This window comes from Nipponia nippon, unplaced genomic scaffold (genome assembly GCF_047370975.1).
Source record: "Nipponia nippon isolate SJK-2023a ecotype South Korea unplaced genomic scaffold, ASM4737097v1 scaffold_4, whole genome shotgun sequence".
In the NCBI taxonomy this organism is placed as follows: Eukaryota; Metazoa; Chordata; class Aves; order Pelecaniformes; family Threskiornithidae; genus Nipponia; species Nipponia nippon.
Window position 1 is genome coordinate 100,295,810 of NW_028262358.1, and position 27,135 is coordinate 100,322,944.

Here is a 27,135-nt window from a genome sequence, read left to right on the forward strand (position 1 = left end):
GTTTCTTCGGTGTCAAAGAACAGGTAATATCCCTGCCTCCTAGCCCCTCTCTTCCCTGCCCCGAATTTGCAACTTTAAACGGGCTTGAGAATATTTTAAGCATTTTAACAAATTAAAAAAAAAAAAATAAAAAATATAAAAAAAACCTTTACTATTATTTTCCTGTATCACCTAGATGGTAAAATAATTAAAGAAATTACGTTTATTCAGGCTTAAGTTACATGCTTACAGCATGGCCATTTCATATTAGCTACTAGGCTGCTCTTCAGTTGCTGCTTTTTGAAGAAACAGTCTGTTCACTGTGAAGACAACGTTCCGCTGTTACAGCATTTCACATTTACTGGTTCACAACACAACAGCATGTAATCCCTCCCTTCTTACACTAGAAAATGCAGCCATATGCAAAACATCTGCAAAGCCTTTAGGTCCATCACCCAGTCAGTCTTCTGCAAGGCTCAGCTTCCCCTCCCCTCGCACGGACAGAGTCCTGTATGACCCACTGCTCGCTGGCAGCCGGGTTGCACCAAGCAGCTCAGTTTGCAGTCGCACAGGAGACAGGATGGTGTAAAAGGGGCAATGAGGCAGAGAAGCCCCTGGCCCAGTCATCCAACCTCTGCTCAAACTCCAAAGCATGCAACCTAAGCTCAAGCTGTAGCATGTGGTTTGGTTCCTGCTCTCCCCATCACTCAGCTCAAGGCACAGGGTATGACCCGCAGGCAACTCGCCAAAAGGAGACGCACGCCTACAGGGAAGTGCAACTGTCCATGATGGGGAAAGGGAAAAAGACAAATTACAACAGGGAGACAGGGAGGGCTTTTCATGTGCTCAACTCCATACTGCACTGTTTGTCATTTTCTGGAACTTATTAACAGAACATGCTCAATATCTCCAAAATGTGAGCTCCGCTGTAACTATTCATTATTGTTTAGGCTCTAACAGGTTTAAGACTGGAGTTAAATGGTCTGATTATCTTTTAGTCAGCCCTGAAGTGGACAGGTAGTTAGACTAGATGATCGTGTAGGTCTCTTCCAACTGGAACCATTCTATTCTATCCTACCTATTGCATATAGTGGTCTTCCAGTCTAATCTACAATAAATGTGCCTGCTTTTTATTAATATAAACCTGAAATAACCTGAAAACAGCTGGAAAAGTGGTCTGTCAGCCACTTTTAATGCTGCAGGTTCATCAACGATTAAGTTTGACAATGAGGCAACATACTATATTAGTGGTAGGACATTGATTGGGAAGATCTCTGACTGGCTTTTAAGCTTAGAGGAAATAAGGACAAGAATCAATGGCTAAAAAAAGTTCCAGGATATCACACAGAAAAGGAAATCACTACTAGACTTTCCCACTCTGCCTGGGCAAATTAGTACCAAAATCTACATGCTGTTATATAGGTAAAACTGAAATTCTGGATCTCATCACAGAAAATACCTGGCAACCATGTGTAAGCAGCTTCTGGTATCTGTGTTTTCTAACTTAGTAAACTGCTTGGAGTGATGTTTTCCAGGACGTGCACACACTTTGGAGCCACTTTATCAAGAATTTTTAAAATTCCCTTAGACTGTCAACAAAGAGTCATGAGATCTATTTCAACCCCATTAAAAAGCTTTTCAACTCTTTTGTTAATTCCACTTAGCTGTAGCTGTGCATTACAATTACTGTTTAAGGAAACACATTACTTAGGCCCCAGGCCTTATTCAGCACACAAAATGGAGAATAATAATTAGCACACTACTACAGACAATTTTGATTTCAATACCATGAGATGCAGCTCTGAGCTTTACGTACTGCACACTGAGATGCCTGGGGAAAAGCTGTTCAGTGACCCTCACCACTTGCGTATCTAAACATCAGTTCAGCCTCAGTTTGCTTTACTGGATTTTTGTGGTATTATTATCCTCACTACATAAATGGGCTACAGAGGCACAGGGATTAAGATCACAAGTGTCCCTTTAATGCTCAGAGATGTGACTTTCCAGAGAACTTAGGAGGCATTATGGGAGATATTCAAAGTGCACTTCTGAAGAATCTCAGCTGCACATGTGGGAGAAGCCATCTCGCAAAACCACTGGAGCGGCTTAAGATATTACAGACACTCTCCTGTTTGTTAGCACTCCTGCAGCCCAGCCAGCCAGCTAATCCTGCAAGTATTCCTAGCCCATCTCAGTGCAAAGCAACGCCGGTTGGCAAGCGTCCGCTGTGAATACTCTGGCTTATGTGACTTGCTCGGCATCACAAAGGAGTTCTGTGGCACAGGCTGGTTTAGGAAACAGTTCTCCAAATAGTATTCAAAGGCCTTAATTAGCAGATTGCCTCTTCCTTGCTATCTCCAGCCACATTTCACTAGATAAATTCCAAATTCTTCAGCAAATGGAACAGGGAAATGTAAACAAAACTCCTGTACCAAAAGTGTGCACAATCCCCAAACCCCAGCTCATCAGAACGCAGACCGACAGCAGCCGTAGCAGCCACCGACATATGCAGTGCATTTTTGCCACATGTTACTGCATGTCACTGTGTCCCAATTGATGGGAGGGTGATGAAATGCTAGTCCAAGCTTTAATCATTAGTAAAAGCCATTATCTGCAGCAGCTGATCTAAAGTCTATTCCAAATCATCAGGCACCTGGGTTTGTGCCAATGCATTCGTGCTAACCATTGCCTTATCTCTCCCAAGTATGAGCATGGTTTTCCTTTTCATTTAAGAAGAGAAATTAAAATTATTTAAAAGGCAATCAGATTTACTTGTTTCCTGGCTGGCTAACAAATTTCATCCCCTCCCAGGAAAGATGCACATCACTTTTTAAATCTGAACTTTTGCTGCAGTCCCTGCCAGGGACAGACACTGTTGGCAAGATTTCATAGAGATCCTAGAACACAATTTTTAAAGGGCTTATTTAAAATTGTAATTGTTACAGCAAGATTGTAATTCTGGTATGGCAAGTACTAAGAAGAAGGTGGAGGTTACCTAGTCAGTGGATTCCCACTGAAATCTGCTACCTGTAGTGCTCTGCAGAATGAGATGCTTTCTGGTATTTCAGGAATATCTGCAGAAGAAAAAAAAAGGAAAAAAAATTGTCAACAACTGTACTGCATCTACACTGAAATTATTGCCTCATTACATTCAGTAACTTGCTACTGCAAGGAGTTATCTTGGTATCTTTCAAGACATTTCAACATGCAAGACTGCTTCACATCCAAGTACACGGCTATCGCAGCAGAGCCATTTTATGTTTTTTCACATCCCATTTCCCGCTCCTGCTCCACCCTCATCTTCCTGATCCTAGATTACTCACCTGTCCTTGGACTAATCTTTATCAGCCTCTGCCCATCAAAAAAAACAGACTCTATGTGCTAGGACTGTCCTAAAGAACCAATTAAAATCGGAACCCTTTGTAATTTGATCAATACACGCCCACAATCTGTGCTGGCAGAAAGTACCTGGGGAGGGAAAACAAGGGAAGGAAGAAGAGAATGTGTGAGTCTCTCCACCTGTAACATACACTCACGGGAGCAGAACCAGCCTCCCTCACACTAAAGCCAGGCAATTTGAAAATATTATTCAAATTGACGAGCCCCAGATAAGTGCTAGTACACTATTTCAGATTACTTTCTGGCAATCAGAGATATTTGTATGTGAAAATAGACTTTTTTTTCCAAGTATCTTCAACATAACATGTTTACCTACTGAAGTTAGGCATGCTATCTTAAAAATAAAATTGTCTTCTGGGCCTCTTACATCAAGCTGTATTTCTGCAAATAGGCTGTGAGTCCGCTGTGTAAGTGCTTGTTTACTGTCATTGAGATCCAGCAAAAATGAAACAAACTTGTGATTTACTTGTTTAACAACTTAGATTTTTATGATTCATTCTGAAAAGAATTCAAAAAGAAAAAAAAGGCAAATCTTAAAGTAAAAATCAGACTTCTGTTTCCAAGTTTTTTCCTGTTTCCATTTTTCCTAGAGAACATTACATCTACTCCATCTCCTCTTTCTGCTGTTCTCATCACAAAGAATATTTCGTGAAATACCTTCATAGATTTTCCTCATGCAAGTGGTACCACTGACCTCAGCAGCCATAAATGATCTAAATATGTTGAAAAATATTTGGAAATTAGGTCTCTTCCTATCCAGCTGAGTAACTCAGAATTGACTACCTATGTATTTCATTCAGCCCTTCTCCCCAAAAGCGGTGCAATGGACGGGAGGAGAGTACCTGCTCATCAGGTTCATCTCTTGCCAGGTAGTCTGAGCAAATGCATCTGTTTTGAATGATTCCCAGCTCAGAACTGAACCCAGAGCCAGCAAGACCATCTTCCAAACCCACATGTCACCAGCTGTGAACAATCAACGCAAGGGCAGTAGAGGAGCATCTCCTGGGAACCTTCTACTGTTTCCCACATGAGTGGGAAGGGCTGGAGGGAAGGAGGGAGATGGGCACCCCCAAATGGGTTTCGCTCCATCCCAAGAGGTGCTTCCTCTTGGAATGGAAGCAAATCACTCTTGCCTGATGAACCCCAGTGCTCACCAGGCACAGCTTTGAAAATAGCCAGGGCGGATGGAGAAACGGTTCCTAATGATTATGAGTAGCTCTGGAGTGGTCTAATCACTAACCCCAGAAATACACTGCATCTTCAGAAAACACATCCACTGTTACTAAATACCAAAATAATGAATGAGAGGGGTAAATACCCACAGTGCGAGGCATCGAACAACCAAGCTGTGCTTCCACAATGCCAAAGCTGCCCAGGGCAAGGTTTGCATGGAGCTCAGTACACTTCATGAAGGAGAATAAACTACTTTTAAATCTACGCAAACCCTAAGGCCTGTCAACAGCAGTGGTTGTCCCATAAAATGGAATAGATGACTTTAGAGATTACGTCTCATCAGAGATGTTTTATACGTTCTTACTCACCCACTCCTTCATAACAGTTTTGGTATTTGAAGGGAAACAGTTGATCTTTCCCAGAAATCCAACAGCAATGACACAAATTCAGAGTGAAACATCAGGTGAGGCCTTTGAGGTGAGAAGGGACAGGTCACTCTGAGTCTCCAGGTCAGGATCCAGCGAGCTCGCTCCCCCGTGGCCGCTTGCCCGACTGAAAGGCCAGACGTCAGCCTGGCGCAAAGGATGGAGAGGTGGGGGGGCTGCGATGCGGGACCCCGCCCGGGGGCGTCAGGCCAGAGAGTGACCAGGCCTTGGGGTCTTCAAACCTCTTCATGGGTTTCATCTCATCCACAAGCCCAAATCCAGCACAACACGTGCCAGTGACACAGTCAACAAGCAGATCTTCCATGAAGAACCTCGGAAGTAGCCATGAAGCTACTGCAGGAGCTACAGGGCTCCCAAATTTAAATCGGGGACACTTGAACAACCAGCCTATTTCAAAGTGTCACATTCATAAGCATCTCTGCTGGAGTCAAAACCTCACACTATTCCTCTCATATGGTAGGGACAAACAGGTCTGAATAGTGGCATTTGAATAACTAAAAAGAAGTAAGATTGCCTGATTGAATGATTACCTTAAAGTGATAAAATTCTCGTAACACTCTAAGTACTTAAAAGCATTTGCCTGTCACTAATACTCCAGAAAGTAAAAGCACTGATGTCATTGCAGGGTCACTGCTCTGTCTTGCAAAACAGATGGTACTCTTTCTTTTTTTCTTTTTTTTTTTTTTTTTATTAAACATTCATATAGAAGCATCCACTTTTGAAAGGGTGTTCTAAGAAATACAAACAGTATGCAGAAATGGAAATCTTCCCTTTTCCTACAGATAAATATACATAAAATCAAACCAAATCAAAACTGCATTTACAGACAGCAAAGCTGATGGTTTTACCCATTCCAGTCCTCTGGGATGGAGTGCCGCCTGTAGAAGACTGAATTGGTACTACAGAATTATTGAAGACAGAAGTCCTACATGCACTCAGTAGACAATGTTACTTCTACATTTCATTACAGCAATGACAAACACTGATACTGAGCTCTGCTAACCAGCAGCAAATAAAGCAGCGTGTCATCCGCCATCTAGGCTTCATACCATCCTTCCCTGGATAACTAGCTGGAAAAGTCCTGAAAGGGACATCACTATTTCAAAGCTTCTGAGGGCTTAGAATAACTCCTTTCTTTGCAACCAAGCCAGTGTCCACAACTTTTACATATGCATATACGTACAGACACAACACCCCTTTCATATACACACTGTCTGTGTGTGTGAATCATTCTCCCAAATAAAAAACAAAAAGTCCTACAAAAAATCAAAGCTCAAGTAGAAGTAACTATCCTAATTCGTTTGGAAAAAAATTTAAAAATATATATACATACACACACACACACAAAAATGTAACATATAAAGCAGAAGATAAACTTAAATCCTCAATGACAAAAGTTTCTGAAACTAATCGTGCTATTGATTTCCTCCACCAATGTGTAGTTTCATTGCCATACCATAAATAATTTCTCTTCTACTTCTGTATGATGGACTATGAAAACCAGAAAATACGCCTTCTCAGCAAAACTATTTTGATATGCTTTTTCTGTTACAAGTCTTGGGTATTACCTGTAAAAGCCAACAAGAATCTGAGCTAAGTAGAAATTACTCCAAGATACTACTTGAAATAAGACAGTATAGGCACTGCTTATATTTTGGATGCATTTGCAAATTACAAAATCTGTTCTGAAAATGAAATGTGCTTTCCCAGCCCAGATATTCCAGACTATGAAGTCACTACATGAGCAAAAATCTTCAGTAAGAAATGGTAACAGGCAAAAGGAAAAGAAAGGCAATTCCATTTCTACGTTAAGCTATTTCTTTACTTGTAAAGTATATTTTCCTCCCTACATTGATACTTTTCCTGTATCTGATTAATTTTTCTCCTCCACCTAACCAGACAAGGGACAGACAAAAATTCAGTGTAACTCTTTGAACTGAGGATCATTATACATTTAATAAGTTTCACAAGGTTGAAATATAACTCATTTTAATTGCAAGGCATCTTAAAAAGATTTCTCAGGCAAAACACAACCAAGTTATGAGCAGATATTTTATCACTACATGTGAAGACTACTGTAACATGTTGAATAAATGAACTCAGAAGAGAAAAGGCAAGGAGCATTTTAGTATGTGACAAAAAAACCTGGAGTGATTATTATAGCAGAGAAGGTGATGGTCCACAATAGAAGCATTGACATAATCAACTGAAATGCAACAGAGGATATTAAAATATATCAAGAAGTCCTTCTGCCTCTCGATGGATTAAGCAGCTTGCACCATTACTGTTGACTACTCGATTTTGTTACAGACATTAACACATACATCTCTGCCAATATCAGCAGCAGTAAGGTTGAATGCTTTTCTCGCCACTGCTGGATAACCAGCTCAAATCCTACTTAAATATCTAGGATTTTTCTAATGCTACACACTGATGAATGCTCTACATTTACATGATGCCCCAAATGTTCTGGCACACAGACTGTGCAGCACTACCAATAATAAAGCCATAAACCAAGCATAAGCCCTGTGACATGTGACAATATAAATACACTGGCAGCAAAAAGAAGTCGTGCCAGCAGAAGTGGATGAAAATCAAGCTTGGCAGTCATGTATATAGGAGGGCATATTCCCCAAACCCCCTTCAAAATACCTCTTCAGATGTTTATCGTTCTAGTTTGCACAAGAATTTGCTAACCATCTTGCAAGTCCTCTACAAGTGACTTAAGAGGTAAGTTTGACACTACTGAATTCTGTACCATCTGAATGAGAAAGTTACTTCTAAAAAGCCTTTTGTTCGGTGCTAATCTATTTTTTGGTGAAGATTTTTACAACAGTGACACCTCTCAATCCCCATTTCCCCACTTTCCTTCTTCTGATGGCTGAGAGGGTGGGGAAGAAGACAGCCTTCATTTTAAACTGATAGAACCTTTTGTACGGCACATTTTTACAGCATTGTATATCGACTTTCAAGAACTGACAATATTATTTTGTCTACCCGAAGGCTACACGGCCAGCATCCTTTACACATTCTGCAATAGTGAACATAATTTCCAATACCTGATCAATATCGAGACAGCAATGGCCAGGAAGGTCCTAGGCTGTGACAGGGCTACCAGACCAGAGCTACTCAAACAGTGGACTCCAGCTCACAGTAAAAAGTATTTTTACAAGAACTTAGCTGAAGTCTCAGATGTGCCACATTCCTGAGGGAGAGTTTACAACATTCAAGAGTCTTTCAGGGAGCAACTACTGGACACTGTTATATTTTCCAGCTATGAAGGTGACACAGAGCACTGTGCTTTAGTAGGGCTGGAGCTGGCACACTCCATACACCCCAGCAAAAATCAACTGAATAGGCCCACCTCCAGGTATGTACAACACAGGCAAAACACCTTAACCACTCAGGGATTAGTAATTCATTAATGTATTAAGCAGCTGATTAGTTTATACCGAATGTATACCCAGGAAGCCCATTCCAAACTCAAAGGCTGTGAATTCATGCAGCATTATCCCTCAGGAGAGGGATAACCAAAGGCAAACCAGATCTCATCCATCCAATTCAATACACAGAAGAATTTTCCCCCTGCCTCTTCTCACATACATCATATGCAATATCTACTATACTCTATCACACATACAGACACGCAGACACAAAAGGTCCAATAAAGCATTAAGCACTGCACTGCTGGAGTGATTTAGGAGCCTAGAGGTTCTCTTTCCAGTTCCACGGGGGTTCCTCTGTGCCACCCCTTGCAGAGGGGTCTCCGAGACGCCTGCCCTTGGGAAAGCTCTCCCACCCTGCTCTCCACCTCCGCCACCTTCCCAACGGGAGAGGAGGAAACAGCCCACTTAGTCAAATACCTTGCAAGAAGGAATTTGTGGTACAAATATTTGTTTGTCTCTACGAAGGGCTCTTCAGCTGCAAAGTCCAGCTGAGTAGGCTGCTGTCTCGCAGACGCCACCACCACCACATCTCTCCACCCTCCCCAAAGCAGGCGAGTGCAGCTCCTAGAGGTTCTGTCTCCACAGGGGGAAGGGATGGAGGGAGATCACTCATCCTCTCCCTCCATTTCCACATTAAAATCATGATATACACAATGATCTGACAGGCTTATTTTTTTTCTAGAAACCAGAAGGTTTTGCTACTAGCCCTGAAGGCTGCAGTAATCAACCTCTTTAGGTAAATGCTACAATTTCTGGGGCACAATGTGACAGGAGTCACGCAGTTCTTGCAAAGTCTGTTGAAGTTAAGTGGTTCTTGTATAGGTTGTAACATTTTCCTCCTCAAGCTCTGAGGCTGAGGATATACAAAATACAAGAGATACTGCTCTTTGAAGACCCATCTTTATGACTTCAAGGACAATTCACAAACAGGTTCAGGCTGGGTTTTCTCAACTAAATCCCTTACTGCATAATTAGCAAGAAACCGAAGCGAGGTACGCATCTCATTCCTCCTCATTTCTTCTGGATACGTCCCTTTTCCAAGGGAGGAGAGGAGCAGGGGAAAAAAGTCCTCACATAAGTGCATTTCACGGATACATAGGTATTATTTCAATGAAAGAAAACCGTGCGGGGACATAAAAACGAGCTGGTTTTTGAACAGGTAGCATTGTGGTAAATCAACAGACCGTCCTTCTCAGCTGCAGGAAGAAGCAGCAACAGAGGACCAGGAGCTGTAAATTGGAAACAGGAGGAAAAAGAAGGAGGGGGGAGCTCAAAGATCAGATCACAAGGAAACGATAGTGCCAGGTGAATTAAGTGGAAGAGCCCAACTTCAGCAAGGAATTTAGGTCTTCTACCTTTTTACTGATACATGCCAACGAAGAGTTAAACAAGGCTAGGAGACATTTTTATAAGGATTTCCATCTTGGACCTCAAGGCTAGCAGGAATGAAACACTTTTAGTCTGAGAAGCAAGAAAAAATAAAAGTAAAACCTAGTATTCTACCTATGAAGCTGAAGATGACAGAAAGTATATTAAGTGCTTTAACAACAAAGTTACAGATTTATTGAATTAATTCTTCAGTAACTTCATAGTCATGGCATCTAACCTTCTCAACAAAAAAGAAACCAAAACCCAAGCAACTCTGTGGATACAAGAACAACGCCTTTGCCATTTTATGATCTCTAATCTAGATTATCCAGAAAATGAAGTATTTATTTTACGTCACTCCCATATGGATTGTCTGATGTTTAACACTTTAGCTGATACCTCAGCAGGCCAAAGGTTTCTGTCTCCAACTTGTCCTGCTGCTTTCAAAAAAAAAAAAAAAAAAACAAACACCAAAAACAAACCAAGCAAACAAAAAAATCCAAACAATCCTCACTAAAACATCAAAAAAAACCCCAAACAAAACCACCACCCCCCAAAAAAAACAAACAAAAAACACCTTCTAAACCCATAGCCTTCTCTTGAATACGGATGAAGCCACTTTTGCTAAATGTGCACGCAAGTACTTTAGCAAAGTTTACTTAGAAAAAACAGTTAAATCTGGCAGAAAATATCATGATGGAAAAATCCACTTTTCTGTTATCCATTTAAAAATAACACCTTCTAAACTTCTCTAATTAGATTATTCCATCATGAGATTTCACTTATCTTCTCTTTCCCAATCACAGTCGGCACTTACTGCTTTTTCCTTCCCCTCCCTAATGAGCCTTTCTCTCTCACCTTACTTCTCCTGCTGCATATAAAGCTCACCTCCTCCTCCAACTTACCAACATCAAATTCATTTTAGTGACACAGATTCAAATTCCAACTTTTACACCACTCCTTCAAAGCAAGCAAGAATTTCTACACGTCTGTGGGACTCTGCAGTGCTCTAGAATTTAAAAGCAATTTGCAGTACGTGTTTCTTTCTTCCCCAGTACTCTGCTTTGTACATCAATCCATAAACTTCATTTGTAAGGCATGAAGATGATAATGTTTTTTAAGCACAGGTTTTAAACTGACCTGAAGGGAGGGATGGGAGATAATACAAAGAAAATATATGTCACTAGAAGTTAGATGTGTCAAAAAAAAAAAAAAAAAAAACAACCACCCAACACAACTGCTAGGAAGCAACCATCTAAAAGAGTGAAAAATTCTGTTATCTCCAAGTCTGCAACAAGGGAGCTCTGCTTTCATTAGCACAAAAAAAACCCTCCCAAAAAAAAACCCAAAACACAAACACAAAACTAAAAAACAGTCACTGGCCTGGCCCAGGCTAAAGCTGAAGATCCTCTGCAATAGTTCTACCACCATACAAACCACAATAGCCTCTGGTGGGATGTCCTATGGCTTTCAGGTGTTCACAACCAGGGTTGCAGGGTTGCAGTGAGTGCATTCACAGGATGCTTTCCTGTACCAGGTAAGACGTGTCCATGAAGGAGTCAGAGCAATTCTTCTTTGTCCATAAGTGCTCACCTGGACACAAACCAGTTCTGAAGGCAAACAAGCAACATCCAGCAGTTGCATATTTTAACAAGAAGATGCGTTTGCCAACCATAGTGCCTCACAACAGCACAGCTTGCCGTCTTCTTTTTTTTCGTTCTTGTCCACTGAGCAAGAATGTGTTAATTTACATTTATTTCTCAGCATTCTGGATTTTACTATTCACCACCAGACCTGTACCAGCACATTCATGTCAGAGCAGCTGGTGGCAGGCAGAGAAGAGCATTTCACAGAGGAGGTCTCTGCTCAGATGCTGGGAAGTGCGGCAGAGGTGGACAGCCAGATCCGAGGTGAGAGCACAGGGCAGAAGGCAGCAGCTGTTAGATGAGAAAGCGGAGCCCATTCAGGGCTGCAGGACAGGATCAGAAGACTTAGACTGCTTCTGCCTAGTTAGCTTATGTCCTCACTGTAAAATAGCTGGGTCACCAGCCGAGATGAATTGAAATAAGCACTCGAGCCTTTCCTCTGTCAGTATTTCTAGTTTGAAAATGCTGGTTATCCTGCTTTCAGTGGGGGAGAAAAGGGGGACACTTACCCACTTTCTGGGCAGAAGGGAGGTAATGCTACAGTATAGATGACAGGTATGTCTTTGGGAGCAGACAGCGGAATTAAAATGGAAAGCATTGGTGTGCATGCACCAATACAAACAAATGAGCTGAAGCCCCAGAGAGTAAAGCAAAGATTACACACTGCTCTGCAGTGGCAGGGACTGATGCTCTGCAGGTCAGCTGCTGTGTGCTCACCTGGCCTTCTAAGGAAGCTTTAAATGACTTGTTAAATAAAATGTACCTATGTCGTGGTTTAATCCCAGCTGGCAGCTAAGCACCACGCAGCCGCTCGCTCACTCCCCCCAGTGGGATGGGGGAGAGAATTGGAAGGGCAAAAGTGAGAAAACTCATGGGTTGACATAAAGACAGGTTAATAGGTAAAGAAAAAGCCATGTATGCAAGCAAAGCAAAACAAGGAATTCATTCACTGCTTCCCACCAGCAGGCAGGCGTTCAGCCATCTCCAGGAAAGCAGGACTCCATCACATGTAATGGTTACATGGGAAGACAAATGCCATCACTCTGAACATCCCCCCCTTCCTTCTTCCCCCAGCTTTATATGCTGAGCATGACAACATATGGTATGGGATATCCCTTTGGTCAGCTGGGGTCAGCTGTCCCAGCTGTGTCCCCTCCCCACTTCTTGTGCACCCCCAGCCTACTCGCTGGTGGGGTGGGGTGAGAAGCAGAAAAGGCCTTGACTCTGTGTGAGCACTGCTCAGCAATAAGGAACACACCCCTGCGTTATCAACACTGTTTCCAGCACAAATCCAAAACACAGCCCCATACCAGCTACTATGAAGAAAATTAACTCTATCCCATCCAAAACTAGCACAACCTATCACAAAATAAACAATTAATATGGTGTCCTAAGGATGACTAAGATCTCTGAAGAGACTTTTAATTAGGTTGTAAAGCAGCTAAAAAGAATAAACACTTCAAATGAAAAGCAGTAATACCAAACTGCCTGCAACCGAAAGTAGAATAGTTAAATACCGTTGCTGTTGATTTCTGAAAGGACCGTGACAACTGAAGATAAAACAAAACAGAAGTTTCTAAATATGCAACTATAATCCATTTTGGAAGCAAGGAAAAGGTAAAAATAAGGCTTATGGAGCATTTGGGACACTGGCCTACTGCTGCCAAAGACTGACCTCCTTGGAGGTCAGACCATCAGCCTTGCACAGCAGCAGCTCTCTCCTTACACTACAGTGTTGTGACTATTGAGATGCTCGTGAGGAACCATCTCTATTTTTAGGGTAATCCTGAAGTAGCATATTTATCTTTTGTGAAGTCTGTTATTATTTTCACATAAATTATAGCATATTTGCCACAACATGGCAACTGTGTTGAAAGAGGATTTTGGAATGAGAATATCCTGATGTCACGAGACTTGTGTCCAGAACACCTGCACTATCAATACAGTCATAAGCTCAGTTTAAACAGAAACTATAGAAATGGGTAGCAACTAACATATCATACAGCCAGAATCCATCTCTACAGTAGGTACGAAACTGTACACATTAAACAAACAGTATTATTCTTATTGAATATCAAAGTAAAGAACCACGTTGGGATTTTGGTACCAAGCATCATGTAGAGTCAAATATGGCTTAACAAGATCTGCCCACACACAGATTTCCTCAGCGGATGCCACAGCAAAGCCATCGCTCCTCAGTTCATGAAGTAACAGATCTCAGCTCCACTGAGAGCGGAGTCAGCTGCAGAACCAGCATAATCCATCTACGAAGATTATCAAAATCCATTTAATTCCCCCATTGCACACACACTTGCATCTCTTCCACTGTTTTGAGACTTGGTGCTTGGACGCAAGACCAAACCGCAAGGTTACAGAGCACTTCCACGGAGTAACAGCTAACTTGAATCCCCTTACCTGCTACCAGCTGGAGAGCCACTACAGACAGCTAGTGCAAATCTGCTGGTACACAGCAACTACATTGACGCTACAGGCTTGCATGGCCAAGCCCTTGGTAGGCACATTCAAAGGAAGCAAGAAGAGCAGCAGCAGAGAGGCCTGACAGGCTTTTATCACAGAGAGACAGCAACATGCAGGCACACACAGAAGTGCAAGAGGCTCATCTCCTACATAAGCAAGGGGGTTAGCCTTCATCCGAGAAGAGGGTGGACAGCGGGACGGTTCAAATGGCTCTCCTGCAGCTGGGAAGGGTAGGAAAGCCACCCCAGTGCCTAATACCCAGCAGCCACTGTCCAGCGTGAAAGCTCACAGTGATTTTCTTCTTATCCTAAAAGAGCTGAATGAAACAAGCTGCTGCCAATCTGTCAAAGGCTGGAAAAGATATAGGACATTAAAAAAAAATAAATAAATCCAGACTTCCACACCACAGCTGTTAAGAGAAAGTTGGGGGGGGGGGGGGCGTGTAGCAATTTCTTTCAAATAAAAATACTACAATTAAATTAACACCTTCAGGGCATTTTAAGGAGCTTGCAATGTCATGACCAAAAACATATCACTGGAATCTGGAGGATTTAATACTTGTCAAAGGCAAACAAAAAAAAACTCTTCTTGGAGAACAGGGATACTAAGAAGAAATATACCACGTCTGCAAGAACACAGCATACATACGTAGCATACATAATCCCAAATATCAGCATGCATTAAATTAACTACAGAAACTTTATGCATTTACCCCTCCTGTCTGGTAGAAGCTACAAAACAAGAAAAGCCATTAACATTTTAATGAATCTGGGATGGCAGGGCCCTAAGCTCTAAGAATTCAGCCTCCAGGGGTTGCTCAGAAGAGAAGGGGGGAGGGAGTCATTGGAGGAAACCTCGGTGGGATGAGCAGCATGGGTAGTGGCCTGCTACAGTTCCCAGGGATCTCAAACAAGCGGCACACGCTTTGGGAGAGAGGGAAGCTTAATGAAGTGCCAGCCGAGACGCAAGGAAAAAACTGCAGAAGTTTGAGCACATCTTTCTTCCTTTGGAGATTGCACTTCTTTCCTGAATCACAGGGTCTTTCGAGAGTTGTCCCAGAGAGTGTCCAAGTGCTGTGGGAAAACAAATAGCACACAGGCGCTTCTGACTGTGCCTAGAGCAGAATCTCTCCTCCACCATGTAGAGCAAAGACTTGCACCGAAACTCAATGCAAAGCACAGGAGCCCTACCCAGACTTCAAGGACATCAAGCAAGGATGCTTCAGCGACCCAGTGTCCCTGCAGAATTCACCAGTGATGTGAGAATCCAGGAAAAGATTTACCCAAGCCTGGGGAGTCTGAGGGAACCAGCAGCAGTTTCAGACACACAGCAGTTGAGCATCTATCTCAGAAGATGCTACAGGGAATACTCTGAGTCTCAGACACGCTTTTGCCAGCAACTTAAAAGCTCAGGCATCCACTGTTGAAATCCTACGAGTCTGTTTTCTTTAGCCTCAGAACCAGTACATCAGCTTTTTGAACAACCTAAGACCAAGAGGCAGAGAAAAACTGCATTGCCAAATAACCTTCCAAGTGTTCCCCATCACCGTGCTGTTTTCTTAGCACAGCTTCCCTGTCCTCTGATAATTCCTATCCTCGATTCATCCATTCAACATTTGCTCAAATAACAGCCTCAGCCAGACTAGAAAAGCACAGTGGGGATGCTTCCTAGGAAATCTGCATGAACACATGGCCTTGCAGAGGAGTAAGAAATAGCATCAAGATGCAAATAATCCAGGAAAAGTTTAAGATTATATGGCTCCTAGCCTTCCCCAAATCCTTCTCCTTCTGCACCACTAAGGCTCTCATCTTACCCTTCCCAGACTTCTCTCACGTACACCCAAGATCACAGGAGCATCAAGTTTACATCTGATGAAGATTTCTGAGTTTTAATCAGGAGGATTTTTGTAGTTCTACATTCACTTATTAAGCAAAAACTGCTTAAAGGAGTAATTATGTAGCACATTTTTAACATATACTAGCATGTCTCGGGCATTTTAGAATACTTGGGAATTTAAGAAAGCCACACTTAAGAGTTTTGCCGTTCACTTTTCCTGAGTGCCTATGAACTAGGGCTACTTACGCAGTGGGTAACACCGCATTGCCCAGGCACCCAGAGGTACCTCCAAAGAGTCAGGAGGGATCCTGCCTGGGGGGGGATCGATCCCACCTCCAAATGCAACACCATGCACAAAACGCAGCTGGCCACTGCAGCCTGGAAGCAGGCTCAAGCCCTGCCATATGACATACTCACCATCTCATGGAGCTTCCAAGATCATACACAGACCAAAAGATTAGAAAGTATGAGAAAGGAAGACATGTTACAATTTTATTACGAGGGAAATGGAAGAACTTCTGTTCATTCAAAACCCTTTCCTCCTCCTCCTGCGATAAGAGGTTAAAATATAAAGCACGACTCCTGTACACAGAACATTAAATGAATTTGTATTTGTGTTTTTAAGCTCTTGAGGAAACAGAATGGCCAGAACTGAAAGCAATTAGTGCACCGAACCAGACAGCTAAAACAACAAAAAACACAGAACAATGATCTCTTATTTCCCCAAGTTCAGATGTCACCATCACGCTTTCCTATTCATGCAGCATACTGCATTTTGAAAAGCTGGGCTGTTTTTCTCTGCCTGAAAGGAATACAAAGAGTTTCTATTTTTTTTTCTAAGTACTTTGGTAGTTAGAAAAACAAAAACTGATGGAGTGCAAACCACTGAACAGGAGAAACCTTTAGCAGGTTGAGAATCTGACATATTGGAAGGTGGTTCAAAACACAAAGCTACGAAACAAAAATACTGTAGATCTCCAAAACCTTATGTGAGAATTCGCCCTGCAGCATCCCAGATGGCATGTGTTTTGCCTTTTAATTTGAAGAGCTGTGAGACAACCATATCATGACCAAACAGCCGAAAGCAACATCAGTCATCTTCTGCCGTGGCCCCCCTGCATCACCTCGCATGGTGCGTTACTCATTTGAAGAGTCAAGTCGTGCAATAACTGTGACATGATTAAGCAAAGGGAAGCGGTATCAGTCACCTTCTGCAATGAACCACAGAGAAGAGAAAGTAATGCAATAAAACAGGCGATTAACACTGAACCTTGGATATAGGAAAGCAACTGTTCCCTACCACCTGCATTAGATCAGCCCATCACTTGAGAAAACACTTCCTTGTGCAGTAACTTCTAATGACACACACGCATCTACCCAACCATAAATGTTCACACCATCTGTTCTCGTTACAGTTGAGCTCGCAGGCCAACTTCCAAGTCAGGCTGACAAGAGTTCACATGGCTCCAATCCACCAGCTCCTTTGCAGCTAGTTATTCATTTGCAAAGAGAATTACTAAGCCAACAGAGTGTTTCCTTTCGTATAAGGTCTGTCACAGACAGCACCCAACTCAGCCAAACTCGGTAGCCAAAATACTGCATCAATTAATGCTCATGTATTTCTAAAATGTTTTAACTAATGTGTTTCTTCTGTCTCTCAGATGATTTCTTTCCAGTCTTCTTCTCTTACAAGGTTTTGCAAATGTGCATTAAATTATATGGTTCACAGAAATTTTTCAGCAACTGCCTAGAGACTCATTACGCTTCATCAATTATATTATCAGATAAAGATGGCATTAAAAGCACCAAACAAATAAGTGAAAGATGCAAATTTCAGACAGTCACAGGAAGGTGAAGTGGCCACTGACTATTCTTGTTGCAAAGGGTCAATGTGAAGTTGAACTATAAAGAAAAAGAAATTCTTCTCTGAATACCCAGTTACATCCCTCACACACAACCTTGCTCTCTCCCACCCCATCCATCACACCTCAGAGAGCATTTTGTGCATATTCACTGCATATAAAGAAGCAAAAATAGCTGACAGCTGCTTTAATTTGGTAACACGGATTTGCCATTTCTAGATCACTGGGTCATAAGGCTGCTTAAAGGTGACCCACCAGCCCCTGAACTTCTTGCAGAACTGGTAAGTTCACCAGGCTACACACACACACAAAAAAAAGTTTTCACTCCATCCCAGCTCCAGACAAAATAAGCAGCAAACATTACAAGCGAATGATAAACCCATGTGGTTTCCAACAACACATTTTAAAAGCCAGTTTCTCCCAGCATCCTTTTCTGAATTTATCTCTGCAGGTGACAAACAGACTGATTCTTCTTCCAGAAGTACAAGTAGAAATACCAGCACTCTGCCTCTTGCTAATCACAGGTAAAGGGCAGAACAGAGATAAAGAATTGGACTTCTAACCCATAGGCAGCCTTTTTTTGGAGAGAAAGGAGCTTTTTTCTTTCAACCTCTTTTTTTTTTTTTTCCTTCTTAAATTCTAGGCATTTCAGAGAGCTTGGGGAGAGATATCAACATTGTGACAGATAAATACACATATAAAAATAGGATGTAAAGCATTCTTTAAATTGGAAAATAAAGCAGGCTCTCAGAAAGGCAGAACTATAGTCAAGCGTTATTTTATTACTGTATTTCCATCACCGGCTCTCCTCTGCTCTTTCCCTCCTCCCCATCTAGAACTACAGGCAAATCCATGAATTACACGGAAGCGTTCTGCAGAACATAGATAGCAATGTCAGACACAGAAAAACCCTACTAACCCAGTTTTAAAGACCATGTCATAGGACAGTATAGAATCAAACAAATTAACACTGGAGCTTACCATTTCGAGACAAATCAAGTTCCACCAGCTGCATGAAATTCGCTATTTCTGGAGGGAGCCGCTGGATTTCATTATCACTAAGTCCAAGTTTCCGTAACTTCACAAGTTGAAAGAAAGGCTGAAAGAAAGAAAAAATTCCATGTCAGAAAATATTCCAATAACTCACATATAAGCGTGATAAATGATAAGCAATAACTGGAAGCCACTTTCAAAATTTGAGCTAATTAAAGTTATTGCTTAAAACCAGTTATGCAGACCTCTTTCAGACCTGCATCAGAATGAATATTTTGTTTTAATTTTTACATGCAAACAGACTATAATCTCTGTTTTACCCAAAATGAAAAATTATTAAAAAAAAGCCAAAACCAAACTGTGAAGCTCGCTATTAAAGATCACAGCAGACAGACACTAGTGAAAACCAGAGTGCCTGCTTCAAAAGCATTAATGGGGCGAGGTTACCCAGCAGGGTAATTAAAAGCATCCTAATTACACACCAGGGCTCATTAGGAAGTTAATGCAGAGGGACACTTCTAAAGGACGATCCAGAAAACCCACAGAGAGGGGCTGCCAAGGTCTTCTTCACGGTGAGCGCCATAACCAACTAGGTTACAGAGCCAGCCTCCCTCGGGAAGACTTTCTTTCTGGCATCACAACCCCTCCACTCCACGGCCCAGTTTCGGAAGGACTAATGAAAGTTGGGCGGGATACGCACAATTCCAGGTCTTACCAGCTTGAGGAGGAACCCAACCCAGCCCTGTCTCTACAGTGAGGACATGGGCACGCAATGCAGATAGGGTACTAACTTTCCCTGACCCCCAGCTATGGGCACAGAGGGTCTGGCAGCCCTCAAGACAGAACAGCCATCAAAGGAGACAGGCCAAGCTGCAAGTCAGGTCAACCCTAGGCGCTGGGAGCAGCTGGTGATCGAAAGACAAAATGGTCATTAAAAACCTATGGAGATGTAGGCATCCCTAGGAAAGTTGGAAAGCTCTTATCTCATCACAGCTTTCCTCTCTTCCAGGCAGGCCTTTGAATGAGAGTGACTGCAAGTGGTGACGATTTGTGCAGAATTAAATGACTTTATATACAAGGCATCTTGACCATAACTGATCGGACTTCTCAAATTTCAAGAGTTTTGTGCCCCCGGACGGCAGAGGCATTTTTGCCCAGCAGTCAGAACCTGTGCATCTCACCCACTCGCAGCATGTGTGCGTGCCTGTTACCCTCGTGGGTTTTGCCCCTCAGGGTAACTGGAAGACACTAGTAAGTTTGGGATATCTGCTTACATTTAATCACCTGCAATCCTTTCTTGGAAATTAGCACCTTTTTTTTATTATTCTATCTTATCAATATCTTATTCTATCTTATCAATTCTTAAGAATATCTTATTCTATCTTATCAATTCTATCTTATATTGACAAGAAAAGGGGCAGTAAGACAGGCACCTTACCAGGACACAAGGTAAAAGCAGAGTCTTATGAATCTGTATTATAATACAGGTTGTCAGTCTTAGTCTGAGTGTCTTATACCCAAGATCATAAACCAGGTTTTACATGCAAGGTTTTGCAACCTCAACATCAATCTTTCAATATACACTGTCGTTCCTTGTTATAGACAAATAAAACACCAATGAAATTAATGTGTTTTCCCTCAAAAACATGGGTTCCTTTTAGGTAATAAAAAGGATAGAGCTTTAAAAAGTTTATAAACACTCAGCAGTCATAAGACGCACCAGATCTGAATGCAAAAATTGAAAGGCATTTTTTGCATCACAATGGCACTTCTTCCCCCCCCAAGTATTAAACGCCTTCGATAACAGAGTTGAAACTGTAAGAGGAAGATAAAGAACCTTTACAATTCCACATTTCTGGCTCCCTAAAAACATATATTACAATTAAAATAGCCACAAATGGTTTTTTAATCCTTCTTTGTCCTCACAAGATCCATAACTGTATTTTCGTATCATTAACATTTTTTTATCTTCTAAAACAAATGCATACCTTTTGCTAAATATTTATTAATATGACTAAACCAAGAACGCATCAGAAGCTTAGAAATGCACTTAAAGATACTTTCATGAAAACACAGCAAGAGTACACTCCACAGAAGAGATCGCAACCCATCCTAACACTGTCCAAAATAAATACTTGCCAAAAAGTGTTTCTCAGCCAGCGTGTAGCTGCTAAACTATATGACCGTTATAAATATTGATGTTCTACTACAAATCTTCTCATGAGCAACAGTCATCCTTGCCAGAGATGCTCTACGATGGCAAGGGAGAAAAGACAGACAGAGGGAACAGAGTTAAAAGACAGAAGGGTAATCAAAAAGCTATTAAGGGCTGGGCATCCCTAGGAAGGTTTGAGGGCCCTCACCGCACCACGCGTCAGTGTTGGATATATTTATTAAATGTGCAGAGCACATGTGTGCAACAAACAAAATTACACAATATTTAAAGGCATTCCTGTTTCTTTAACTGACTACTTAAAAGAAAAATGAAGTGGGAGCTTTATTTCTGGTCTGCATAACAATTTTTAATGAATGACACCATTTCCTAGATAAAATCAGAAACTGCAGTTATGTGAATGGCATTTCTTTGAACTTCTTGTTTGTTATTTTCCTTTAAACTACAGAACTCAATCACTCTTGCATGTTTAGTACATCCTACTCCCATTTCAGTAACTATTCTTCCTTTAGCCAAGGCACATCATTAGTGCTCTAAAGCACTACTGGAGAGGCAAGCACCTCCTTTTTGCCATATTTGTTTTACCTGTCAAAAAGACCACAGGGCAAAAAGAGAATTAAGAGCTTACTGAATAGAGTTCAACAAATGTAAAAATATATATATATAAAAAATATCTGTAATTTCTTAAATACATGCCAACCAGAAACATGTTCCTAATTCAATATAACAGACACAGTGCAGCCTCTATTTGAAAAGCTCTAACATGAACCAAAGTGCAATGAGGTTGTTGGCCAGAGCAGCACATCCACCCAGCATGCTGTAATAGCAGGTTTTGATTGCAGACCCAACGTCTCTACGAGTATCTTGGCAACACTTTTAATGCTGCTTAGTTTTAGCCAGCCTAATTAATAGTGCTTCAATGAGACAAATAATTCCATGAGCATCAGCACGAAAGAAGCCTACAACTTTCTATGTAGTGGCAATTCCCAACCTTCAATTGAAGCTTTTCCTGCTATCAAACAATTTATAGAGGTTTCTCTCATACGGATTTTCTAAGAACACGCATCTTGCATAGAGCTCTTCTCGCAGTGGAAAACTAACCAAGTCTCTCTCTTCCACCCAGCCATGTATTTTTTAAAAAACTTCATTCTGACAAAATTGGGTCGATGTCAGCCAACGGAAGGGGAAAAAAAAAAAAAAGTGCATGACTCACTGAAAAGTATAAACAGACAGTGTGATCCCACAGTCCTCATTTTTTATACTTTTTTTTTTTTTTTAAGAATACCGCTACAACTGGCACTCTTGATTCTAGAAATAAAAGTTAACAGAATTAAGCCAAACTTGTAGGACTGATAAAACTCAAGGTTTTCTCCTGCAGAAGTGGCCAAAACAACACACGTTGCTGGCTTTCTTTCAATGGTTCACTCCTGCAACAAAAAACATTCATGCCCGAGAATCTTGCCTGAATGCTTCAGCACCTTTCCTGATGGGGAAAAAAAAAAAAAAAATGGAAATAGATTAAAACAATAGGCAATTGAAATAAGAAACACAGGAGGGCACGAAGACCTACTTGCAGCTAACGCTGTTTAAGGGAAGGAGCAATATCTCACTGCTAGAGCCTTTCCAGCACTAGAGACACATCAAACTCCAAACCCATTTGGCACAGGTAGCATAACTAAATGGTTACTGTGTTAAGCAAAATGTTTCCATAAAAAAGCCACTACTAGCAGCAAAGAGAATTAAAATTGGAGACTTTAATGAAATCCACTGCCTAATTTTCAAGATGGACCAGCATGAGCAGCAGAAATTAGAACGAGAGGGAGAGGAGGCAGAAAACTGCAAATTAACCCCAGTTTCACAGTTACATTCACACAGGATAGAAAGAGATTTTTTTTTTCTTTGGTGCAGGCACTTGAGCTGTTGCTGACAAGCTTAAAAATTTGTGAGTACTTGCTTTAAAGTCAAGTTTCCCTTAGACACCAATATGGATTTTCAACATAAGCATGCTGCCTCAGCTTTTAAGGCTTCTTCAGGAAATTACAGTATTATATTCAAACAAGAATTAAGTAAACTACCAAGACACAGTACATTACTAGGTCCTGTTTCTTAAACACCATCTATATTTATTTCACCCATTTTCCAAACGTATAACTGACCAGCTAAAGTGTATCTGCGCTTTAGAATTAAAAAGCGACACACAGTAATTTAAACATAGTTCAACTCCCAATTGCATTCCTGCTTCAAATCTTACTTCAGGCTCCATTTTCTTCTCCTACGTTGTAAACAAAAATCAATGGGGGAAGCGTTCACTTTATTTGTTCGCTGCCATTCATCAGCTACGTGTCCTCCTTCAGTCGCCAAATAAGGGAAATTGCAACCAATCCTTCCCCCACCCTTTCTATACTGCCTCAGAAAGACCTCGGAAAAAGGTCTTTCTTCAGGCAAACACAAGCAGAAGCTGCAATTTGATTTTCGCAAGCAGAGCAGTGAACAACATAAGGCATCAAATCCGTGAAACGACCTCACAGCATGCCTGACACAAAGCTCTCCAGCTCCTCAACAAGGTCCACAATGACTTGCTTTTGGCCCCTCGAAGTTCTTTTTTTGCTTGTACCATTCCATGGCTTCAGCAAGAGAGCAGGGGAAGCCCGACCTTTCTTTAGGCGAACACGCTGCTTGGTGGTCAGGACGCTACGAGGACAACAAGGATTAAGGCAGAAGCAGCACTGAATTCAAGCGTTGTGCTTCCTGGGGATGTGTTCGATAACCAGACTCTGATACAGGCATACATACAAACGCATTCCCCCGGCCTGTCAGAAGGGCAAAGGCGAAGAGGGAAGGGCGAACTTTTCCTCAGTCCTCCCCCACCCCACTTTTGTAGAAGTCATCGATAGTTAACTCTTTGAATGACCATCCATAGGGAACGCTCAGTGCCAAGGATTCCAAGAGGACAGGACACTCAACGCCCTACACTAACCAACTGGTGGGATTTAAGACATTGCTTCTACTCTGAACTCAGCCAGTGTACATACCAGCCTGGAGGTGATGAGAACCACGGCCACACTTACACTCACAGCGAGCTGTAACGCACCCTGCCCTCCACTCAAGCCTCAAGGCACCCCCAGTCGAAAGCCACAACTAACTTGTAAGCAAAAAACTCTTTCTAGGATGCAATCCTGTATATCGCCGACTTAAAATCCATCCCAGAGACTCTCACCAGTAGTAGGAGCAGGAGCACTGAGGAAAACCAGCAAGAGCACAGAAAACAGACACCTTCCTCCAGAAGCACATCCTAACTAGTCGCACAATGAAATTCTGAGGAAGCTGGATCCTTCTCCGGATCCTTGAAGTGTGTAACGAGCTCCCATCAGGCTCCAGTGACGTCTACTATGGGCGTTATCAGCTTGGCACCTCCAACAAAGCCTGCTATCAACATCAAGACCGCCCAAGTCACTCGACCTGCTTTCACCTGTGAGCAGAGACAGCTGGTGAAGGCAACAGAGTTTCACAAATACAGGTCCCACGTGATCCTTTGGGCCAAACACACTTTAATTTTCAAATAAAGTGCTAAGCGAGATACTGAAATGATTTCTGAGAGCAGGGACTAACTCAGAGTGCAGCACAGCAGTCCTCATGCAGTTGATGACCCTGTATCAAAGCATTACTGGAAGCAGCTAATGGATTTCCTCTCAAGCCATGAGGACATGCAGCAGCAGCTGGTGACGGACCGTGGTACGCAGACCTCTGCCTGCTTGCTAGGTGGCAAGATGGCAAATGGACGCTCCACGCATCTGAGGTCTCTGTCTCCACATGTTTCACGGCAAAACCAGAACTGATACAGATTTTTGGCATGGTGAAAGGTTGTTTCACATGCCCAGACCATGTTTGTAGACTATGTTGAAGCTGTACTTTGGTCTTGCAGCATCCTAACACCAACCTTATCATCATGAATATTAAGGGAAGACGTCATAGGGGCAGACATTCAAGCAGGAATCTATACAAAACATTATTAAAATTACTAGCTTTCACGACAAGAGAAAGTATTAATGAAAGATCACAGTTCACGGGCATGTACCCTAAACAGAACCAGATGTTGCAACAGCTATCTCCTCCTCCAATGGATGCTTTAAAGCCTGATACGAAGGATCAGCCAGGCAGAAAGGTTGTGGGGGAAGGGTCTGCAGGAGACAGAGCAAAAATGATAACCGACGCCTCACTGAAGCTGGCATTCAGCATCTACCTGCCTACGTTCCTGGCCCCTATTTTCAAAGCACTTGCCATTTTCTGAACTACAGTCAGCAATGGGCCAATTGCACGTCCTAGTCTCGGTTGTTACCATCCATTTTAAAAAATGAACGGGGGACAATCCACTCTCAAAAACCAATACACTGCAGCACTGAATCAAAACGTTGCTCTACCGAGCGATGCATTGAACAGGTTGCCTCATACTGTTTCCTGGCAGGCAAGGATTTACTTTCTCTTTTATGTCGATTAAGCAGAGGCAACAAAGGTTAAAGAGCACTTGATGCCATAGCCATTAGAGTACAGCAGTGGGAGGGACTATCTCTGCCTTTAAGAGAGGCCAGAAAACATCTGCTACAACAAAATATGGATTCATTGCAGTTAAATGCATTTGCCATTTGGAGAAACAACAACAACAAAAAAAAACCAAACCACATTTAATCTCACTAATGAATCTGTAGCATGCATTTTTCCAGCATACACAACTGTTGGCAGGAGGTAATGTCTTTTTTTAGACCAACTGATATAATTAGAAAAATAACTCTATGTATAATCCTAAAATTTATTTTAGAGCTGCAGCTGTATAATCTCTGCCTACAAACCTTGTCCTATCTGTGTACATCACACAGAGAAGGGGATGCTACCAACTTATTACAACAATACACCTGTTACAGAAAAAAAATGTTAAAGGTATTGAAACATAACCACCTAATTACTTTCTTCCAGCTGAGGTCAAAAATCAGTAGAACTCAATGTTACTACAAAAAAACTGCCGTTAGAAAATATTTGAAACCAAGCAGACTTCAAAATCTTCTGAACAATCTCAGGGACATTAACAGGGAAGTCAGACTTTGTAGGGGACACCAGACTAAGTTCTCTCTCTGCTCCCATCAGGCTGTGGTCTTTCAAATTTGATGTCAAAAGGCATAGTATTTTCTTCAAGTCTTAAGCAATACAACAAGAGAATCTGGAAGCTAGCAGAAAAACTAGAGATATTTATCTGGTAATAAGCTTATTTGAATCCTTCAACACAGTGTTCCATGCTTAGAGGGATGTTTAATATAATGATCCAATGATGCTTCTTTACAAATCATTATTCATTTTAACAATTCAAGCATGCATTGCACACTAGGACTAATTGACTACGCTCACAATAGGTTTTTACAAAAGGTAAGTAGTCTCAAGACACTGAAATTGTAAAGTTGCAGGTGTTCTTAGAAAGTATTTTATATAGCATTTGTCATACTGAAAAAAAAAAATCTTAAAACTTTCAGTAAAACTACCTTTAATGTGTGCATACAGTCTACTGCAGTTTCACACAGTGGCACAGTTCTCTCTCTGATATTAACTAGAAGTACATGCTTGTTCGAGTCATACAGTGGTATTTTTTCAAGGATTTTCAGCAAGATGTGCAAAAACACCATGGCGCTATCAATATTAAAAGTAAAATGCACTTAAACATTTGAGGGTGAATAAACAGTGAAAACCATGACAATTCTATTTGCATCATTAAAAACATCAAAGCTAAAGACAGGTAAAATCCTTGATATGCCCTCTACAGAATCATAGAGCAGTTGAGGTTGGCAGGGATCTCTGGAGATCATCTAGTCCATCCAAACCCCCTGCTCAAAGCATGGGTCACCTAGAGCATGTCACCCAGGACCATGTCCAGTCAGGTTTTGAGCATCTTCAAAAATGGAGACTCCACAACGTCTCCGGACAACCTATGTTTGACCACCCTCACAGTCAAAGAAAGTGTTTTCTTATTTCAGACAAAATTTCCTGTGTTTCAGTCTGTTCTCATTGCCTCTTATAATGTCAGGGGGCACCCCAGAGAAGAGTTTTGCTCTGTCTTCTTTACACCCTCTCATCAGGTATTTATATACACCAATAAGATCCCATGACTCTTTTTCTTCTCAAGGCTTAACTACCCCAGCTCTTTCAGCCTCTCATGACAGATGCTCCAAGCCCTTAACAGTCTTTGTGGCCCCTTGCAGGACCCAGTCCAGTGTGCCCATGACTCTCTTCTTCTGGGACGCACAGCGCTGGACACAGCACTCCAGGTGCGCTTCCCCCAGTGCTGCCCAGAGGAGA

At 41.8% G+C, this 27,135-nt stretch overlaps 1 protein-coding gene across 1 annotated transcript in view; it reads right to left on the reverse strand.

The window, feature by feature from the left end:
- The window catches only part of LRRC1 (leucine rich repeat containing 1), a 103,189-nt gene that overhangs the window by 68,998 nt on the left and 7,056 nt on the right, over nt 1-27,135 (reverse strand). Inside the window, exons 2-3 of the mRNA XM_087777107.1 lie at nt 18,615-18,732; nt 2,975-3,053 (exon numbers count right to left, since the gene is read on the reverse strand). Of these exons, the coding sequence (XP_087633233.1) occupies nt 2,975-3,053; nt 18,615-18,732 (197 nt within the window). The remainder of the gene's footprint in view (nt 1-2,974; nt 3,054-18,614; nt 18,733-27,135) is intronic.